The 19564-nt window shown below is 43.2% G+C and overlaps 1 protein-coding gene and 1 long non-coding RNA gene across 6 annotated transcripts; both read left to right on the forward strand.

The window, feature by feature from the left end:
• Positions 1–5936: 5936 nt before the first annotated feature.
• On the forward strand, positions 5937–11875 carry LOC125536711 (lysine-specific demethylase JMJ25-like). The gene is made up of 6 exons (XM_048699953.1): positions 5937–7184; positions 7287–7423; positions 8757–8865; positions 8966–9092; positions 9168–9231; positions 11091–11875. Exons 1-6 carry the CDS (start codon positions 6045–6047, stop codon positions 11494–11496), a joined length of 1983 nt encoding a protein of 660 aa, XP_048555910.1. The 5' UTR covers positions 5937–6044; the 3' UTR covers positions 11497–11875.
• A 1937-nt stretch (positions 11876–13812) lies between these two features.
• On the forward strand, positions 13813–19155 carry LOC125536712. 5 transcript variants are annotated; one of them, XR_007295201.1, is made up of 9 exons: positions 13817–14031; positions 15215–15558; positions 15642–16150; positions 16254–16388; positions 16488–16544; positions 17874–18039; positions 18166–18245; positions 18686–18788; positions 18916–19155. It is a non-coding gene; the product is annotated as an uncharacterized LOC125536712 (long non-coding RNA). The 5 variants fall into 5 exon arrangements; XR_007295204.1 differs by having other exon boundaries at positions 13818–14031; positions 16254–16323; XR_007295202.1 differs by having other exon boundaries at positions 13813–14031; positions 15223–15558; positions 16254–16544.
• The last annotated feature ends 409 nt before the right edge of the window (positions 19156–19564 follow it).

Below are 19564 nucleotides of genomic sequence, written 5' to 3' on the forward strand. Positions count from 1 at the left end.
ATTCGAGATCATGTTGCTAAGGGTGACATTAATCTTAAGCACGTTCGCATCGATAAGCAATTAGCGGATATATTTACTAAACCTCTTGATGAGAAAGTGTTTTGCAGGTTGAGAGGATAATTGAACATCATTGATGCTTCGAACTTGGAGTAGAAACTCCATTGGATACATGCAAGACATGAGCTTATGACTAATCCATGATATATCTCTTATGATAACTATCTTATGTCTTGGATATATTTGTACCTTGCATGTTGTCTAACCCATGTAGGTGCTTGGTTGAATCTAATTCCATGAGATTGCGACTCACTCACATCTTGAGCAATCTCTACATCACCAAGACTCTACAAAATGGTGGTTGAAGACAAGGAAGCACAAAACCATTCAAACATATCCTTTGACAAATCCTATGATTGAGCTTCATGATTGTCATTTTTGGATACACAAGTGCTCTTCCTTGTAAGAACTAACCCATGTAGGTAGATGAACTCAAACTCCAAGTGGTGCTCCCAACTCTTGATGAGCTACATCAACCTTGAGCCCCCACACAAGTTCAACTACATGAGCAAGAACCACACCACCATCCAAGGTATGTTATTCCATCTTAGAGAAGCTTTACTCCAAGACATGAGTCAAAGCAACTCAACAAGATGTGAATACATCAAGATGCTTAAACGAAAAATGGTAACCCCATTTTGAGCTTAAACGATGAGTATGACCTATGATCAAGTGTTCTCACTTGACTCCTAAGTCAATATACTCTAACATAGGTGACTATGTCACTGCCCAACTCTAGATGAAGTTCTCTTGTGTTCTTTTCTGTGTTATTGCATTTGTCTCATGCATGTTTAGTTTCTTTCTCTTTTTCAAAAACAAAAAAACTTCATCTAGATCTTTCAGTTTCTTCTCTTTTCTCTTTGTTTTTGTTCTGCATTTTCTGCATTCAATTCCTTACAAATCCTTCAGGTAATTCATTGCAAATCTTTGTGAGATCCTACATGTCTAGTGAGCTGAGGTGACAAGTGTTTTTTCTCTGTGTGAACTCGGTTTCACCGACTTGTAATTTTCGGTCCAACCGAATCTTTTCGGTGCCACCGAAACATACCACTCGGTGCCACTGACTTCGCAACAGGAAAAACAGTTTGCCACTTGTTCTATATTTCTTCTGATCCAGCTCTACTCAACGAATCTTGTCCTCTACAAGCATCACAGTTTTATCCATTGCTTTGTGCTGAGTCTCAAGGACCAAACCTATACGACGGATTCCAGAAAGCCCTTCTTGGAAATTGATGTCAAAGGGGGAGAGAGAGATCACATCAAAGCTTGTAGGAGAGAGAGATCACATCAAGGGAGAGAAAAAGTCTCAAGGACCAAACCTACAAGAGAAAGTATTAAGGGGGAGAAAGAGATTTCCAGGGGGAGAGAAAATACTCAAGGATCCCAGATGCTTGATGTTCAAGAGGAGAGATGTCACATGTCTTTTTGGGGGGAAAGACATGTTCATATGTATTTTTCAGCTCTGATTTTCTGTTTACTATCTTCTCCCAATATCCCATGTAAGATTCAGGGGGAGCAAGACACCTAAGGAAAAGAAATCAGTCAAATTCATTGCATATCTTTACTCTTGGGGTCTTTACTCTTGGGGACATGTTAAATCCAATGTGGTACCTTGTACTCACTCTCTACATGTCATCCCAGTCTTGGTATTCTTGTGGTTTTTTTGTTTGCTCTGGCTAGTGGATGTACCTGTGTTATCTAACTTTGTTTGTGCAGGTTTATTCCATCCTAGGCCAACTCAAAACTACAAGGTAAGTGTATGCATCAAAATCATGAGTATGAGAAATTCTTGCTTATGTACATACTGTTTGCAAGAAGGACTCATGAGCATGAAGGTATTTTCCTTGATAATCTTTTGCTCTGATGCATATGGCCAAGATACATGTAACACATTGCCTACTCTGTCATGGTTATGCTCTCACATGCCTCTATATTTCATATTTACATGAGTGCATACATGTAGGGGGAGCCTATGCTTGTTACATGTCCTTCGAAAGCTTTACTTGCTGTTCTTTATATCTTTATCTAAAGCTTTGATATATGTTGCCATCAATTACCAAAAAGGGGGAGATTGAAAGCACAAGTGCTCCCTAGGTGGTTTTGATAATTGATGACAACATATCTCCTGTGGACTAATGTTTCTATCTAGTATGTTTCAGATAAGTTCAACAATGGAGTGGCATGGACTAAAGGTTGTGGGAACTCCTTCAAGAGGCTAAGGATAAAGGATTGGCTAAAGCTTCAAGCTCAAGACTCTTCATTTTATATTTTAGTGATCCAAGATCACATTGAGTCCATAGGAAAAGCCAATACTATCAAGGAGGGATGAGGTGTTGCTTAATGAGCCTCTTGCTTCATGTGCTTAATGATATGCTCCAAAATCCTCAGCTACTTTCCCACTTCCACAAATGACCTAAACCCTAAGCCAAACTCGGTCATACCGATTCTTTCTATCCGGCGCCACCGAGTTTCACTTGTCATAAGCCACTGCCAAACCCTAGCAATTCGGTTCTACCGATAGGGATCTCGGTCTCACCGAGATGGGATTGCAAACTCTCTGTTTCCCTTTCGTAACTTTTCGGTCTCACCGAAAGAGCGGATTGGTCCCACCGAGATTGCAATGTAAATTCAGTGTTTCCTTTTTGTAACTTTTCGGTCTCACCGAAAGAGCAAATCGGTCCCACCGAGTTTGCCTGACCAACTCTCTGGTTAGCTAATTACCAAATTCGGTCTCACCGAGTTTGTGTAATCGGTCTCACCGAGATTACGTTATGCCCAAACCCTAACCATATCGGTCTCACCAAGTTGCATGTCAGTCCCACCGAAAATCTCTAACGGTCACTAGGTTTACCTTTTCGGTCCGACCGAGTTTGTTGATTCGGTCCCACCGAGATTGGAAAACTGTGTGTAACGGTTGGATTTTGTGTGGAGGCTATATATACCCCTCCACCTCCTCTTCATTCGTGAGGAGAGCCATCAGAACACATAGACAATTCCAACTCATATGTTCTGAGAGAGAACCACCTACTCATGTGTTGAGACCAAGATATTCCATTCCTACCATATGAATCTTGATCTCTAGCCTTCCCCAAGTTGCTTTCCACTCAAATCTTCTTTCCACAAAATCCAAATCCTATGAGAGAGAGTTGAGTGTTGGGGAGACTATCATTTGAAGCACAAGAGCAAGGAGTTCATTACCTACACACCATTTGTTACTTCTCACTTGGGAGCCTCCGACAAGATTGTGGAGTTGAACCAAGGAGTTTGTAAGGGCAAGGAGACAGCCTTCTTTGTGAATATCTACTGCTAGTGAGGCAAGTCCTTCGTGGGCGATGGCCATGGTGGGATAGACAAGGTTGCTTCTTCGTGGACCCTTTGTGGGTGGTTGCTTATTCGTGGACCCTTCGTGTGGAGCCCTCCGTGGACTCGCGCAACCGTCCTGTGGGTGGAGCCGTGTGGACTCGCGCAACCGTTACCCTTCGTGGGTTCGTGGGTTGAAGTCTCCATCAACGTGGATGTAGGATAGCACCACCTATCCGAACCACGGGAAAAACATCCGTGTCTCCAATTGCGTTTGAAATCTCCAGACCCTTCCCTTTACATTCTTGCAAGTTGCATGCTTTACATTCCGCTGCTCATATACTCTTTGCTTGCTTGCTTGATATGTATTGTGTGTGTTGAAATTGTGCCTAAACTCCACTTAAACCGAAAAAGCGTAAAAATTGCAACTTTAGCACAAAGTGTCTAATCACCCCCCTCTAGACACATCTACTTCTAGGTCCTACAGTAGCACACAAAGTGTTCCTCCGGTAAACGGGAGTTGCATAATCTCATGGTCATAGGAACATGTATAAGTCATGAAGAAAGCAATAGCAACATACTAAACGATCGAGTGCTAAGCTAACGGAATGGGTCAAGTCAATCACATCATTCTCCTAATGATGTGATCCCGTTAATCAAATGATAACTCATGTCTATGGCTAGGAAACATAACCATCTTTGATCAACGAGCTAGTCAAGTAGAGGCATACTAGTGACACTCTGTTTGTCTATGTATTCACACATGTATCATGTTTCCGGTTAATACAATTCTAGCATGAATAATAAACATTTATCATGAAATAAGGAAATAAATAATAACTTTATTATTGCCTCTAGGGCATATTTCCTTCGGTATCCAATACATCTCGGAACAGATCCATCTGTGCTTGGCTTCTCGCGCACATTCCATTGTGCTCGTGGCCATGTAGCACTTCGTTGAAGTCACCAACTATAACCCAAGGGTGATTGCTGGTATTAGCAATGCCACGCATCATATCCCATGTTTTATATCTTTCTTGCGTTTGTGCTTCTCCATAGACAAAAGTGATCCTAGTTTGCACCGGGACTAGTTCTTTCACAAGTACATCAATATGATACTCTGAATAACCAATAATTTCCAACTTTATTGCTTCATTCCAGAAGATACCAAGACCACCACTTCTACCTCTATTGCTTACAACAAAACTCTTTTCAAAGCCCAAAGATCCTAGCATACTCTCAACACGTGAGCCCTCTATTTGGGTTTCTAAGATGCATACAATAGAGGGGGCATGTTGCCTCGAGAGATCTCGAAGCTCTCAAATTGTAGCGGGTTTGCCAGCCCCGCGGCAGTTCCACACCAGGCAACTCATTGCGCTAGGCGTGACCCCACGGGGAGGCCCGCCAAACGCGCATCAGAAGTTTTGTTTGGAGCTGTGCTTTTTGTGTTGGTAGGATCACTTGAACTTGGCTTGTTTCTCTTTGGTTCTTGCTTCGAAGAGGGGCTCTCTGGAGCTTTCACTGGTGGCAAGAGAGGAGTTTTGCTACCCTGGCTTGATGGTGGGGGCTCGATGGGTTTGCTCCCCTGAAGAGCGCCTAACATCCCCCTCTTCCTGCTCTGATCAGCGTCCTCCATAGTGACATCAGCTTGGCGATCATCTAACACCATGAACTCCTCTGCGTGGTTATCATTTGCAGCACCACGACCCCGGCCACCGCCGGACCGCCCACGACCTCTGCCACCTCTGTTAGTGTTACCTCGTCCTTCACCAGGGCCACGGCCCGGACCCCTAAACCAGCTTGCTTTCAGGTCCTTAAAAACCAGGGCTTTAGGTGCCCAAACACCATCGCCACATTCCTTAAACAGATGCCCCAAGTAGCCACATACCGCACACCAATCAGGGAGCCTCTCGAATTTTACACGAAAGATCACCCGTTGCATCACATCCTTCTTCTTGATAACTAGTGAGACTGTATTCTTTAGTGGTTTTGTGACATCAATCTTCACCCTCACACGGGCAAAGTTACCCTCAAAATCTTGGGATTTGGGCTCAGCATAGATGAACTCACCAACCGTCGCCGATAGCGCTTTAATCTCGGGGAAGAAGCCATTGGGGAAGAAGCACGGAGGGGTACATTCAAATTCGTAGTGTGGCGGAAAGGTGATGTAATTTGCTGTAGTTTGCCTGGACTGGGCCTCGCATGCAGCAGGGAATGAGCTGAAGCCTTCTGAACAGGGCCCATGTTCCATAAGAGAAAGGTCTTTACTGTCCACCAACGTTCAATGAACCGCCAACGCGATCCAGACGAGATGCAGCTCACCCCAAAAATACCCTACAATAAATGCACGCAGCACGATCTCAGCCGTGCAATGACCATCGAACGGTCCAGACGCCTTCGTTGTCTCCATTTTGACATTACTATCTTTATTTTATTTCTTTTTTGGATGGAGGAGTACTAATAACCTTCCAATTAAAGCTTTCGTATCCGACGCGGACGATCCTGCCCGCCTGGCGAGACGACCCTCTGTGACGCTCTCGGAGGGTGGGCCCCACATTGACACCCCCTTAACCCCACCCCTCTATCTCGGAGCCCCCTCGCAGAACCAGTAACCCGCACTGCGCCCACTCCGATCTCCCCAATCCCCTCCAAATCCCTCGCCGGAACCCTAGCCCCGCGCCGCCGCCATGCCTCCGCGCCGCTCTAAGGGAGGGGCCGGGGGCAAACCCGACGCCGAGCCCGTAGACGAAACCGTGGAGACCGCGGTCGACGCCATGTCCGAAGACGAGGCCGACGACGACAACTCCAAGGAGGAGTCCGCTGAGAGCGGAGCTGAGGATACGGACGGCGAGGACTCCAAGGAGGAAGCCGCCGAGACCAAGGCCGAGGAGATGGATGCGGAGCATCAAGAGGAAGCCGCCGAGACCAAGGCCGAGGAGACGGTCGCCGAACCTGAAGCCAATGGTGCAGATGCGGAGACCAAAGTCGAGGCGGCGGAGGCCAAGGTCGAAGCGGAAGCCGCCGAGAGCGACTCTGAGCGCGAGGCGGATGCCGGGGAAGCCGATCCAGAAGCGGAAGCAGAGGAAACCGACGGCGAGAATGACAAGCAAGCCGCTCGGGCCGACGGCGAGAGTGGAGAGGAAGCTGCTGGGTCTGGTGGCGAGGATGAAGAAGAAGCCGCCGGCACAGACGGCGACAACGCCGCTGAGGTTGGTGGCGAGAAAGTAGATGCGGATTCTGAAGCCGAAGGTGAGGGTACTGACGCCGAGCGTGATGCTCGGGAGGAATCTCCTCCTCCCTCCCCTCCAGCCCGCAGCCGCCGCCGCAAGCGAGTGGTCAAACCCGACCCGCCTACTGAGGATGACGAGGAAGAGGAGACCCCTCTGCCTCCACGTCGGCGCCGACGTCGCAAAGCAGGAGAACGTGGTGACTCTCCACCGCCACTGCCGGACAACCTCCGGTGCCGCAGAAGTGATGGTAAGAAGTGGCGCTGCTCAGCTCGTGCACTCCCCACTGTCAGCTTTTGCGAGTACCACTATGCCAAGGCTAGCAAGGGCAAGAAACCACCAGCCGATGGGGAGGTCCTTGCCGTGGCCCTCCAACGGCAAAAGAAGAACAAGAGAAAGGGAAGAAGGCGCTTAAATCTGGCGCCAGAATCACCAAAGGCCACAAGGGATCTCCCGAATGGATTGATGACAATCTCACCGGGGAGCAGTGGGGCGGTAGGCTCTCCTGTGACAACAAAGGTTGGAGTGGATATTCCCGCACCACTTCGGCGGTGCTACCGTTCCAAGAATGCTGAGCCAGTGCCTGTTGGCCCTGTGAAGGTCACCTAGCTAATCATTCAATATTCTTGACTGATAGTTTGATTTGCATTGTGTAATTTTGTGCTGAACCTGTTCTTATTGCTGATTTTTGTGTGGATCTAGGTCGTTCCTCATGCAATGAGTAAAGCAAAGGCAGCACAGATGTCATGCCACCGTTGTGGGTTGAAGAAGGTTGCACGTGTTGTCAAGTGCAAGAACTGTGAAAACAAGTACTTCTGCAACAGCTGCATCAATAAATGGTTAGGTTTTCATCCTTTGTCAGTGTTTTTATTTGCCTGCTTAGTTGCCTTGCTGAATTAATGACTTTATATGCATGCTTTCAACTATGATAACTTGGCTATCCTGATTTGTAACTACTCCATCTATCACATAATATAAGATGTTATTACAGCCGATATACTCACATATTGGTTGTAATAACATCTTATATTATGGGAAGGAGGGAGTAGAAGAATGACTGGTCGAGGTTTAGGTTTGCATCATATGTGGTGATTTATTGGATGCAGAAGAGTTGGGATTGAGAGGAACATAAATTTGCTTGAGGTTATGAATTATTTTCTGCCGTAGGTTTTGCATGCTAATACCGTTTGATAAATGATAACCGAGGAAAAGTTGTTGCAAACATTTGGTTGAGTAACCTCCCATTTTTACTCAAATCCTGAATTACAGTAATGCACTGTAGTCTATTTGTGATACGATCTGCATGATAAAAAACGCTCATATTTGGTTTTGTTCTATGAAATATCAGATACTGTTTGGGCTCCAGCTGATTAATGTATCATTTGGATATTTGATTAGTAGTGTCAACAGCAATAAAATGAAATATGCTTTTATTTTCCCAAATCCAACATATTGTTGATATAGCTTGGAGCTTTCGTTTCTTAGTTCTCACATTTGTGATAGTACTGTGAGGATTTAAGTGGAATTTCTCATTTGCCCTTTATGACCTAATTTTCTTTTTGAAAAAAATATGGATAAATAGTTGTAGTTTTAGATAGTCCATTGTACTTTTAGAGGGCGAGTATGGTACCCCCTGTAAAGAGTTTTGCAGTTTGTTCCTACCATTTTGTATTTCTAGGAGTCAAGATGCATCATCATTATTATTACTAGTAGCTTTATTTCTCTTATTTTATTTGCAAAGTTGGTTATCTGGGCAAAAAGCTATTTACTTTTTGTGGTCGACAAATCCAATGAGCTGAAATCACCGCTGAGTTTTATAGCGCTCCAGTAAGGTGGCACACATGCTTGTTTTCTGACCTTAGGAGTCAGGACTTCCACTTGGCCCTTACTCGATCTCAGTCTATGGATTGTATATATGCTCAGAACATTTCTTTATGTTTGATCAATTGCATTTCCAGATCAATGCAGCATTTATTTTATGGATATGTTTAAGAATTAAGTGTTATTCTGTTTGATGATGGAATGATAGAGAATTTCTCTTAATAAAGCTGCTTACTTGCTAAAAGTTCTAGATTGACTGACAACCAGTGTTGTGCTAGGCTGCGTTGAATCTGAATGCATGGTTTGAACTAGTTTGATTCAGTTGCTCATGTGCTCATGTGTACACTGTAGGTATTCTGGGATGTCCAGGAATGATATAAAGATAAAATGCCCGGTTTGCCGTGGCTGCTGTGATTGCAAAAAGTGCACCCTTGGTCAGACCAAGGGAGGTATGCGGAAGGTTGGTTTTTTACTATATAACTGCATGGTGACTAATGTAGTGATATCCACTTGTTATTTGTTTAATACTTTAATTTCATGTTTATGCTTTGAATCTTCAGGAATCACCAGCTGGTCAAGGGAAACTAATCAGGATCAAAATCTGCAATCACCAATTTTACAAGCTTTTACCGTTGAAACTTGACCAGGAACAGCTTGATGAATTGGAAATAGAAGCTAAAATACAAGGTTTGTTAGTAGTGCAATTCTTTCTTAGCAAGTATTGCATGTTCATTACTAAAGAATTGTCCTACTTTTAATTAGGAACAAAGTTATCCAATATCCGTGTCCAGGTAGCTGAAGACGACCAGAGCGGGTCACTGTACTGGTAAGCTCTTACATATGAGCTAGTAGTTTGAATGCCACTCTGAACAAATTCCGTCCTCAGCTTACAATTATCATTTATATGCATTTAATACTTTGCTCTTGAAATATATGAACAGTTACATGCTTGTTTGGTCATCTGTATGTTCTCTATAGCCTTAGGCCTCCTTGGTTTCATAGGATAGGTATATCATGGGAATAGGAAAATCATAGAATTGAAATGGCATGTATCTCAATTCCTATAGGGAAAGAGATTTCATTTGATACATAGGATACAAACTTTTTTTCCATTAGGTCTAGGCTAAGGCCTCCTTCGACTTGTAGGAATTTATAGGATAGGATTTTTATAGAAAATTTTCCTTTAGAGCCATTTGATTTGTATGAATAAAATCCTATTTCTATAAAGGAATTATCCCTGTTCTCCATGCTCCAAAGGGAAATAAACATTAGCCTAGACTCAATGGAAAAAATCCTATGATGTGAACCAAAGGACATCCCTTTTCCTATACCTATTCATAGGATTTGAGATGCATGACATCTCATTTCCTACAAGTTTCCTATTCCTGTGATATTTCTATCCTATGAACCAAAAGAGGCCTAATGTTTTCTGCCTTTGAAATGTGAAGGATTGGTTCCTATCCTACATAGGAATAGGAATGCATTCCTACAAACCAAAGGGCCCCAAAGGATTTTTCCTAGAAAATTCCTATCCTTTAAAATTCATACAAAATTCCTGTAAACCAAAGGAGGCAGTACTAAATTGTGTTTTTGTTGTTGTAATTTTTACCTATTCATGTAAGTTGGTGGTGAATGTCAGTTTGCGGCACACCTCTTCCTTCCTGGCCTCTCTCTACCCAAGTGCTGTCTTTCTTTTATAAAAAGTTTAGGCCTGGCAGGCATTGTTTATAAGGCGTCCCGCTTTGGATGCTTAGCAGCAAGGCGCCCTGGCAGCGCCTTACAATCATGTCCACTTTAGGCGCTTAGGTGTTTGCCTTAGGCGTCGCTTAGGCGTCAGGGTGGTTGGTGCTAGCCTTAGGCTGCCTTACCGTCTTATAAATAATGCTGGCAGGTGGACCAAATAACGTCGTAAGCATGAAAAAAATCCTCCTTGTAGTGTATGCAATGATTATATCTAATACTCCTTTCGATCCATATTACTTGTTGCTCAAGCGGATGTATCTAGCACTGAAATACGTCTAGATACATCTGTTTGAGTGACAGGTAATATGGATCGGAGGGAGTAAAATGTAAGGGCTGATATGAATAATAATTGGCCTAAAGGACAATATTTGCTGTCTTAAGCATGAATACGTATGCTATTGGAAAAAGTAGCAACACATAGCTTAGCTTGTGTATGGCTAATAGATTGTCCTGTTCGCCTTCAATTTTGTGGAATGTTCTAGATAACCCCCCCCCCCCCCCCTCCATGGTCTTTCACGTTGAAGCATCTTAAAGAGAGAACCTTTATTTTCTCAACAAATCAAAGTACCTCTTGTACTTATGAAAAAAAGATATTTTTAGTGTATGCAATGATCATGGTAATATTTAATAAAATCTAAGGATTGAGATGAATAATATTACCTACAGATTTTTTTTTTTGCTGCAGTCCATTACGTTGTTCTGATGGCTTACCTTTTTGAACTGTTTCATAAGTTATGGTGTGCTCCCCTGCTTTTCTTTCACATTCAAGGATCTTTAAGAGAAATCTTTGTTGTTTTGTATTTTGTACTTTTGGCTTGTTTCTATGTATTCCACTATGCCTATTTTGTATGGAGCACTATGCAGCTTTTTAGTTTGTTTCTTAATATTTGCTGTTATTATATGCATTTTCTCATCTGATCCGAGATTTTTTTTGTGTAATAGTAATAACTGTAAGCTGTCCGCGCACCAAGTCTTGAGAAGTTGCCCAAGATGCCCCTTTAAGCTGTGCCTAAGTTGCTGTCAGAAGATACGTGAAGGGAATATGTCAGGCAGCACCCCTGAAGATAAATTTACACAACGACTGTTGCAGCAAGAGTCAGCCCATGAGGATGGCAGCATAAGTTGCCCCTCCATTGAGTTGGGTGGCTGTGGCGACTCTCTGCTAAACTTGATATATACAACCCCGTCCGACGACCAGTCGGAGGAACTCAGCTCAGGAGACGAGCTAGGTGCTCCAGGCAATGACTCTGGAGTTAAAGATGCACAAGCTCATTCCTCGCCTTTAGCTGAGAGTAATGGCAGCCTTGCCAGATTATCCGGTGGTCAGCAGGAATCCATGTCCACATAATCTCTGGTGATTTTGCAGCAGATACCCACCCATGCATCCTTGGGGTGCGAGATGGGATATGGTCTGAGGTGGGTAGAGGTTAGAATGGCTTGTTTAGTGTGATTATCGGCTGATTTTAGGTCTGTGACCTACCTGGGGATATTCTCGAGTAATTGTTTGGTGTTTGTTCATCTTTGATTTAGACATTATGTTTGTTGTCAGTGTAAATAGGGTATGACTATTTATCATCCATGAGTCGGAAGCTTGTATCGGTTCGGTCGCACTGTGGTTAATTTAGAAAACTGTCTGTACTCTATCGGCTATTGCAGTGTTCCAGAAAGTGAGGGATTCTATTGGATTAGTCGTCTGAAATAAAAGTGACTTGGGTAGTTACATTGAATTGGATCTGCATATCCTGATTTCCGGCCCTGTTATTGATATGTAGTGTCTCTATATTCGTGTTTCGTGATTCCTTGAGCTAAGCGAACATGAATTGTGCGTGCAGCGCAAGGCCGCTACAGTTCTACCTACACCCACTAGGTACCGCGAATGTTCATATAGAATGGTTGAGTGGGGTTGTGGAAATTGCTGTTGGGGCTCGGCTTTTGGAATAAAAATAAACTTTTCAATTTTTAAAATTCTGAAAAAAATGTGTACACACATTGCACTACACTACATATCCAAAACAATAAGGTGTGCATTAAGGATGCTATCTGAGTCTATCCACCTGGCGATTCTTACTGTGGCAAGATTAAAAAGAAAAGAAAGAAGCAAGAGAAAGGGTATCTACCGTTCCGAGATAGTACTTGCGTTGGTAAAACTTTCCTATTCTGTTTCTTCTCCACGCACGCGACCTCTTCTCTTTCTTTCACCTCTGACCTCTCCCATACACCACGCGACCTCGAGCTCTACAGCCAGCTGTGAAGGACCTCGCGCCTGAGTGCTGCGCCCAGGCCCACAAAGCCGGCCATCTGGGTGAGGCCGTGCAGGGCAGGGATTGGGAAGGAGAGACATTAGCTCTAGCCAGATCGGCCGCCCATGTCTTCATGACGCCGGCCTTCCTCGTGGTCCTTCATTACCTCACACTTCGAGCTCCACTGCTGCCCTCTCCTTTCATCTCCTCTTCGCCACCACGTGGATGGGGACGGTACCCTCAATCACCACCACCGTCGACGGCGTGCTCTACATCCCTCATCGACCCATCGAGTCGCCCTCCCCTTGGGTCTGACCGGCTTGGTTCTAGCGGCGGCACAAGCTTCAGCCGTGCAATGGGAAGTGAAGCAAGGTGGACACATACAGATCAATCAGCAACTCCTTGTCGTGTGGCTACATCGCCGGCGGTGGTCGGCCGAGTTCAGCTTGCTGGTGAGTTCAATCCAACCCATCCTCTCTCTCTCTCTCCATTATTCGGTGATTAATGCACCTAAGCAGGATGTTGTATCTTATATAAATAGTATCCTGTAGACTTTGGAAACTTTAACCATCTAAAGTTGAAAATAATTGCAGCTTCTGTGGTAGTTAGCAGTGTGTATCAGTTTTTCTGGGTGCAAATCTTTGTCCTGGCGTGTACAAATATAGATACTCCTATTTATTTGTATTGAGCTTAGTTGCATTTATAGTGTTGGAGCTTCTTTTATTTGCATCAGTAGTGAATCCTGTGTTTCGTGCAGTTCATACAAGATACTAAGTATTTTTCAGTTTTACCTCATTCCTTCTTATTAAACCACAACAGTACTACTATGAACTTGCACGTACCAATGCTTCATATTGTTGTACTCTGAATCTAACGAACTAACATCATGTAGTACAGACAAGAAAGTGAAAGGGGCGCTTACCTACCTGGCACCGCCGAGCTTTCACCGCCAATGGAGGTGATTGTCTGCTCTCGGTTTCATGGTGCCAATGAAGGTAATTGTCGCTGCAATGAAATTCTTTCTACTGAACGCCCTTCTTGTTGTTCCTCTTCCTTCTGACATAATGTGACCTGTTCTTGCAGGTGGGTGTGAAGTAAGCACACAGTTGTTCATCGTTGCTGGATAGGTTCTTCCTGGTCATCTTCTTTTGTTGAGGCCTGACGTTACAATCGCGTTAAGGTATGTCTCCTGATGCGAACATCTATGGTTGTGGCTTCTTGTTCTTGTTCGTTTGGTTGGTTTTATTGTGTGCATGAGTTAGCGCCCGTCAGGTGTTCGTGCTTATGTCATAGGAGCAATGATTTATAATTCAGGGAAACCCATCTGAATGTTTCATAGATATTTGGTCAAAGATCAACTAATATATGAGCTCATAAATTAGAGGCAAAGAAATGCTTATCACTCATTTTTCGAACAGATACTAACAAAACATTGGTAAGGTGAATGAATTATAACCTTGGAGGTGAATAATAAAAAGAAAGGAAAACGCGAGCCTCCGCCGATGTGGTGCTAGCCACCACCACCGAGCCCTAGCAGCAAAGGGAGTGGTGGCTTATTCCACGGCGCATCTCCACGCGTGCAGCAGCGACCCCGGGAGGAGCTCAAGCCGCAACGATGGTCCACCGCGCCGGCGCCGTCGTCGGTGAGTCCCCGATCCAATCCATGATCTCTCTCTCTCTCTCTCTCTCTCTCTCTCTCAGAGGGCAGCTGCGGACCCCAAGGTGCGGTGCCGCACCCTACCTGTCGTACAGTCTAATCTCTCCCCCCTTGCCTCCTACCCTCTCTCTTCAGCTCCTCTATTTATTTGCACAAATTCTTTTTTGTCTATGCCTAGAAGGTGTTTGATGAAAGTTCAGCAACATCCAAGCATGCTCACCTCCAGTTCGCCAACAACCAGAATTTAAAGAAAATGAGAACATCGAGTGTGCACTACTGATGCCATCATGGAAAACTCACTGCTCTTGTTTAATTTTATTTATGTAGTCAACATTTTGGTCAAATGATTCTCACGTGTTAACAAATTGTACTCACATAAAACTGAGTATTGGTCTAAGGAGCTGGAGGCAAAACAAGAATTATTGTTCCTTTATTTACTTAGAGCTTATGTTCAGATCATTGACATTTGCATATCCCCTATTTGTAGCATCATTTTGTGTCTCGTGTTATGCATGTAATTAAGTGCAGTCTTGCCTTCTTATAATGCCTTGCACTTTCGGGTGTGTGGATGTCAATGTCTACTATTTATCAATCACCCATCAAAGAAAGATCATATGATTTTTCTACAGCCCTGATTTTACCTTAGCTAAGATTATATAACCATCAACTTGATCAAGATTGCTCGTGTGTGTCATCTTATGTTCTGTTTCAAAGGTCGAATACCCATACGCCATCGAAGTTAGTGTGTGATGTGCCTACTTCTATTAGGAAAGTAGAGAGGATGTGATTGTTTTATTTTTCTAAAATTGGTAATGTGGCAACTAGCATGGCTTCTGCTATGTTGATTTAGATCTTGCTTGGGTACTGGTTACCTTAAGTAATGCTCCCTCTGTCCTAAAATAAGTGTCGTGTCTTTAGTTCAAATTTATTAAAATTTAAACTAAAGCCACGACACTTATTTTGGGACGGAGGGAGTAGTTGAAATACATTGCAGAGAGTAAACAGAGCATGCGTATAAAGGTTGGTTAGGTCAACTTTGTTATTAATTTACACAGAATTGAACTTGTTGATATGGTGATAGGGTCTGCCGTGTACATGGTTGTTGATTAAATTTTTGTATAAACTTCTACCAATATGTTCTATTATAAACTCACTAATTTATCTGTTAGACCGGCAGTGGAGGAGCAGCGGCGGCCAACGGCAGATCGGCGTGTCATGGGAGCAGACACGGCGGCTGTCACGGGCAGAGCAGAGCGAAGTTGGCATGGCGGCTAGGCGGCTGTCCGGACTGGATCCCGCCATCACCACCAGCCCGCCTCGTTTGTCCGTGTCCATCTCGGCGAAACCAAGGGTCTGCCTCGTGTCCTGCGAGGTGACACTCCACCGCCACCGCTCTGCTGCTTCCGCCCTACACTTCGCTCCCTCCGGTGCCATCCTCACCTCCGACAAAAAGGACCTCTTGGACGTCATTGCACATGCTGGCCTCTTCCGACCCCGTGGCCACCGTGATCAGGTTTGGATATGGTTTCATGCCTCTTTATGACCCCATTCATCGCCGTGGCCCAATAACTCTAATTTGGGGATTGCTTGCTGCAGGTAATTGATTTTGTGTTCCTGGATTCGGGTAAGAAGCTAGTGACCTGCTCCAAGGACAAGGTTATCTGGGTTTGGGACCTCGACACATAACACTGCCTTCAAATTGTAAGGTGTCCATCACATCAAGATATGGTCGATGGATGTTGATTCTAGCGAGAAGTTTTTGGTGTCTGTCTCGGCCGATCAAGAGCTGTGGGTGTTCAAAATCAGGCAATCAGCTGAACAGGGTGAAGATTGGAACAAATGGGATGCACTTCACCATTGATCTATTGTGATTCCTTTTCCCCTTTAATAACGTGTACGTATAGGGTAGTCAAGCGCCACAGGATATCAACTTTTGTTGTGGATAAGAGTGGGATGATCAATCGGATTGCCGGGGTAGTACAACATTGAGTCATTGGCAGTTGGGCTCAACAAGGACAAGGCGTTGTTCACCATAGGGGTATTAGGAACAGAGAAAATACTCACACAAGGCATGGAGCAGCTACAAACTTGTTAATGTTATACAGGTCAGCATTTTCTTCTTCCAGTATCCCGTCAATATTAAAAATGTTTGCTAACCAATAGTCATCACAGTATCTGATATTCGTAGTTTTATATATCAATTGACAGGTTGATGATTTGTCAAAGGAATTTTATTGCAAATTCCTGTAGGCCTGAAAATGCACACTATCATAACAGAGTAATGTGCAAGTACACAATGTCATAGTAGAAAAATAGAATTTTGACTGATTATTTAACATCACTGTGTCTGTGAGCTTTCCTTTAAATTTGTGCCTTTTGATTTACCCCTGCTATTGTATAAGTATGTGTAGGTTGATTTTGCTTATTGTGTGTTTTATACAGCGAGCAGCTTCCCTTGCGCCGTCATCCATCCACCAACAAGTCCATGACATGCATCAGGTCATAAAAAAAATCAAAAATTATTTCTTATCAATATGTTTCAAATATGCTTCAGTTCTAAATTTGTTCCCTTTTCCCTTCATTTTTCCAAGAACTGTACTGTTTGGCATTAGTAGATACTTCTACTAAGGGACAGATATGTATGATAGGTTCATTTCACTTTTTTTGAGGGGGGGGGGGAGATCTCACTTCATGTGTATTAGTCCTTGCCGCATGTGTGCTTTATTGTGCAAAATTGTTCCCTTTTGGGTAGATGAAAGTGCAGATTCCACCAAAGGAAGATTTAGTAGGCTTTATGTTATCAATTTATTTTTGTTACATGTTGCTAAAAGTAAATGAAACGAATTTCTTTCTGTTTTGGTTTAGAAATATTTAATTTCGGGAGGAGAAAGGTCATACAAGGATGAGAATGGGACACCATATTATAGCGACGTGGTGATTTTATTCAGTTTAGTCAGAGGACATACATACGTACAAGTAGTTCCCTAAGGCGAAGGCCTTCCATTTGCTGTTGCTGGCCATGTAAAATAGCATGAACCTGAACCTAACTGCGATTGGATGTCTAAACTGAATTGTTGCATTCCTAGACATGGAAATGTGGATCAGTTTTAGTTCTGAAGAATCTGCATACTTCTGGTCCTATGTAATTCCAATTTATTTAGACAAGCATGCCAAAAGTGTTGAAACCCAAGTTAGGGTTCAAATTCGTGGGGTTGTGCTTGCTGCTAAACTGATCCTGGACTTTCTGTTGGCTATATTATAATTAGCAAATGGAAGTGGAGAGATAAAGCATAAATACTTGATAAACTTTTTTTGTTGGGGCGGGGGATGGTTTAGTCCATAGTTAAAAAAGGCGCGCCTAAGCGAGTGCTTAAGCGCGCCTAGGCTCTAGGCGTTGACAAAACGCATTGCGCATAACTACGCTTAATCTGTGCATAACTGCGCATAGGTTGCAAAACGCACAATTAACGCCTAGCGCTTTTTTGAACTATGGTTTAGGCACTTCATGCATTGTTGGTGTTGCAGACTTTTGCACTGCTACTAAATGTCCTATATGTTATTCTTTAGTAGGGATATTGGCATAGAGATACCGCAATAATAAAAACGAGAATCCTCATTACTCACATATATATTACTATGTCCTTTTGTTTCCATTGAAACCTATTTTGTTTATTCTTTTAGTTCCAAGGCAAAATTCTCTGATTTTTAGTAATTCACATTTAACAAGACATGTGAATGGAGGATGGGAGGCATTTAGATGCAAGTCAGAAACTTCTTCTGCTAGCTTATTTTAAGTTTATTATTTCCTTGCTCCCCTTTTCATTGTAGAGAATGAAAAGCATCTTTCACGCTGCCAACGGGATCTGGACCAAGAAGAGGATCAGGAGGACGAATACAGTGGACACTACTACTCAGCAAGATACAGTTCAAACCCTGTATCCTCCTGATTGATCTCCCTTTGCCCCTGTTTAAGAATCATGTTTCACCCATTCAGGTAAATCTAGCTGAAACATTTTACGAACTCTACAAGTTGAAAGTTCATACTTTTAGACGATTATACCATTTTGGAGGTGTGTGTGTCAGTTCGCCGATTATTGACACCTCATTCTATGTATTTTAGTGTTGTCTTCAGAATTATAGACACCTCATTCTATAAGGAGGCCGCCACCAAGAAGAGCGAGGTTGTGTCAATGGACTCAGGTGCGTGCACTCGTTAGTGGTTTCAGTCTCATAATTTTTTCTTTCTAGTTGAAGAACGTGCGGTGGATATCTGTTACTCCATTCTGTCTTTCCTGGTCTGTACATTTTGAGAAGATTGCATACATTGTATTGATGTGTCTTTTGTGTGAAACTTTGACTTATTGGTCAACAATATATGAGTTATACGTCATCAAAAATATATCATTGGAAAGTTCATTGAAATATGCATCCAATGGCATACTCTTTGTGGCGTATAACTCACATTTTGTTGGTAAAATCAATGCTCAAAGTTATTTTCGGTCACAAAACATTGATAAAACTATAAATCACATTTTAATTCTTGTTGCGATTACACCTATTAGTTGCAGTTCATAAGCTGTGTTGACTTGACTGCTGATTTCTTTTCTTCTATTATTTTCCTTTATGAACCTGGTGGCCAGCGACAAGTTGTAGAAAGAAACAAGGCTTATGTTAGGCAAAGTTGATTAGGTTGTACTACACACCGAGTGCCTCCATAAGAATCTAGATAAAATCCCATAAAAGGTGAGATTGGGCATAGTCTTGATATAGTTTCGTTAAAAGATATTCCATTGATTTTTTGGGTTTGGACATACTTATGATTGTTTTCTTCTAACTGCATCTTAATATATGCTTTTGTGGACTGTTCTAGATAAGATGATGGCTATCAATGTGAGCGACTGAGCTTTTATGTCCAGAAAATGCTCACTAATAAAATCTGGAATGTCTTATGTTTCTCATCTTTTCTCTTCATTTGTATGGTTAAAGTTTGGCTTCAAACCAACAAATAGTTAATATTAAATTAAGCTATTTTCCCGCTCCCCTCTTCAGTTGGCAAACCCATCAAGGAATTGTTGTAATGAATATATTTTATATGGTTACATCCACAACATGAAGAGATCTTAAATGCTATAGCATACGTCTATATTGATGTATGAGTGAGAGCGAGGACCGAGTATGGGAATTTAATGTGCGAAGACAAGATGAGTGCGGACATGTCCGCCTCAGGAGGCACCACCAGGTGGCGCCCCAGCCTCTAGTACATATACACATACACTCACCTCTATGAATGTACACATGCACATCCTATCCCTATGAGCACCTTCGAGAGACTGGGACGGCATATCATCTTCAGTTTTACGAAGTCACCGTAGGCGCCTCGTCATCGACGGGATAGTCTCCTCCTACTGAAAATGCATCGTCAGAAATCCTGAAATAAATTCAGGAATAATGCAAGCATCAGGACTTGAACCCTGGTGGACTGGGGAGCACCAGGAATAGCGTCGCGCCGTTGCTTTGCA

The sequence above is a fragment of the Triticum urartu genome, chromosome 2 (assembly GCF_003073215.2).
Source record: "Triticum urartu cultivar G1812 chromosome 2, Tu2.1, whole genome shotgun sequence".
Classification (NCBI taxonomy): domain Eukaryota; kingdom Viridiplantae; phylum Streptophyta; class Magnoliopsida; order Poales; family Poaceae; genus Triticum; species Triticum urartu.

Excerpts from the sequence above, each read along its gene's own strand:
- LOC125536711 (XM_048699953.1), top strand. The coding sequence starts at position 6,045 with ATGCCTCCGCGCCGCTCTAAGGGAGGGGCCGGGGGCAAACCCGACGCC. Across the intron at positions 8,866-8,965 it reads CCAAGGGAGGTATGCGGAAG|GAATCACCAGCTGGTCAAGG; the intron begins GTTGGTTTTTTA and ends TTGAATCTTCAG. Across the intron at positions 9,232-11,090 it reads CAGAGCGGGTCACTGTACTG|TAATAACTGTAAGCTGTCCG; the intron begins GTAAGCTCTTAC and ends TTTGTGTAATAG.